This window comes from Physeter macrocephalus, chromosome 17 (genome assembly GCF_002837175.3).
Source record: "Physeter macrocephalus isolate SW-GA chromosome 17, ASM283717v5, whole genome shotgun sequence".
Classification (NCBI taxonomy): Eukaryota; Metazoa; Chordata; class Mammalia; order Artiodactyla; family Physeteridae; genus Physeter; species Physeter macrocephalus.
In genome coordinates this window covers 4,548,640-4,550,928 of record NC_041230.1, presented here as the reverse complement: position 1 = coordinate 4,550,928, position 2,289 = coordinate 4,548,640, and the positions used below count along the sequence as shown (strand labels likewise).

General features: G+C 46.7%; 1 protein-coding gene across 1 annotated transcript in view; it reads left to right on the top strand.

Annotated features, from left to right (window-relative positions):
• The window catches only part of LOC102987390 (double homeobox protein A), a 17,404-nt gene extending 15,322 nt beyond the window's left edge, over positions 1–2,082 (top strand). Inside the window, exons 3-5 of the mRNA XM_007127443.3 lie at positions 364–466; positions 872–1,017; positions 1,984–2,082. Of these exons, the coding sequence (XP_007127505.3) occupies positions 364–466; positions 872–1,017; positions 1,984–2,082 (348 nt within the window). The remainder of the gene's footprint in view (positions 1–363; positions 467–871; positions 1,018–1,983) is intronic.
• The last annotated feature ends 207 nt before the right edge of the window (positions 2,083–2,289 follow it).

Below are 2,289 nucleotides of genomic sequence, written 5' to 3'. Positions count from 1 at the left end.
GAGCACAGGCTCCGGACGCGCAGGTTCAGCGGCCATGGCTCACGGGCCCAGCCGCTCTGCGGCATGTGGGATCCTCCGGGACCGGGGCACGAACCTGTGTCCCCTGCATCGGCAGGCGGACTCTCAACCACTGCGCCACCAGGGAAGCCCCACCCCCCCCCCTTTATTTTGGCCACGTCGAGGCATATGGGATCTTAGTTGCTCAACCAGGGATTGAACCCATGCCCCCTGCAGTGGAAGCACAGAGTTCTAACCACTGGACTGCCAGGGAATTCCCAGAATCACTCCCTTTGGAGAAAGGCAGCAATGGGGCTGAGATGACATAAACATGCTTAATTCTCTCATTTTCTTTTCCTCTTGTAGATATGGTTTCAGAATCGAAGAGCTAGGCACAGGTTCCTGAAAAGACGTGAGAAGAACTTAGACTTAAGACAAGACCAAGCTTACCCTGAAGAGAACATTCAAGGTAAATAGCCTGCTCCAGTCCTGCTACCCAGCAGAGCCTCTTGGGTACCCAAGTGCCTTTTTATAGTGAAGCTAACTACTGCCCTGAGTGGGAAAAGAATGTTTTCTCCTTCAGGGCCGCCTGTTCAGGGTCTTTGGTAGCAAAGGGCTCAACATGACCCCTGGAAATTCTTCCCCACAAGTCCAGGGACCTTCTGAGGCTTACCTGATTTGCACTGGAGTCCAGCAACTCAGCCAAATATTGCCTCTCCTCTAGAACCTTCTGTCTTGAATAGGCTGGTCCAAGGCCCTCCCAAGGAGAGGCAACATGTTCCAAGTTAGATGGTGGGACATGTTTGGGTTCCTTGTTTGAATATGTAAACTGATCTCAAATGTTCCTCTGCCTCCAACCTTTCACCTCCTCCAGGTGTGAGAGACAGACGATGTCGTACCAGCTACACTTCTTCCCAATTACAAACTCTCATGAATGCGTTCATGGAAAACCCTTATCCTGGGATTGATTCCAGAGAGCAACTTGCTGAAGATATTGGGGTTCCAGAGTCAAGAGTCCAGGTAAGTGATAAGGAATTTGATGTTGGTAGGAACATATATAATGAGACATCTTGGAATGACTTCCCCAACAGGGATTAATTCTCATTGATATCATAAGCAGGACAGATAGGAAAATGGGATTTCTGGTTTGGATATAGGAACTATATCCAGGGCTACATAGGCGCAGCTCTTCCAAAACAATCAATCATTCATCTGTAGAGTGGTATCAATATATGCCTTCAGGAAGGAGGTCAAAGTTCAGTGCTATTAGGTGACTTTTCTAAAGTCTGGTTTTGGGGCTCCTACAATAGACCTGTGTTTATTCTACTTGGAACCTCTGAAAACCAAAAGTAGTAGCTGTGAAACATGAAGGGGGGGGCACAAGCAAGGGGTAGCAATTAATTACGTCTTATGGAAAGAAAAATGTCTTCCTTGGGACATCCCTGGCGGTTCAGTGGTTAAGTGTCTGCACGTCCACTGCAGGGGGCGCAGGTTCGATCACTGGTCGGTGAACTAGGATCCTGCATGCCATGCGGTACAGACAAAAAAAAAAAAAAGAAAAGAGAAAAGAAAAAAAGAAAAATGTCTTCCTAGAAGATATTACTCTATCCTGCATCATGGAATAAAAATAGGTGTTTTAGAGAGGAAGAAAAGAAGTGGAAAGAGATTTCCAGGCAGAGGAAAGGGTTGCAATATAGGCATGGCACTTTAGGGAAAGACTAATACTTGTAATGAGGGGATCATGGGGACTTTCAGGATATGAAACCCATCACTAGATCATAAAGGGACTCGGTACAAGATTCAGAATCTTGAGCTTTATCTTGAGACATGATAGACTTTCCCAGACATCATATGGAATGTCAATGATTTGGGAATTAGGCCTAAAAGAAGCCACCTTTTCCTCCCCTTTGCCTTATGAGAAGAGCAATGGTGAGGCTTGCATGACATCAATTGTTTTCATTAAATCTCTTTGTTTTACCCACTTAGATTTGGTTTCAAAACCGAAGATCTAGACTCCATATCCAGAAAAAAAGAGAACCCGAAGAAGCTTCAGCCCAAAGACAAAACCAGGGACAAGATCTCTGAGATGGGAGCATTCAAGGTACCAGCCTGTTAGTCCCAATTTGGCTCACAAGCGGAGTCTCCTGAGTGCTCAGTCCTTCCACATGGTGTAGTCAACTCCAGCTTCCTCTCAGGAGGTGGACGATGTTTCCACACATGTGCCTCCAGAGAGTCAGGGGCTTGATTGGCCACAGCCCCCGAAGGCTTTTCCCAAGTCTGTGGTCCTCCCAA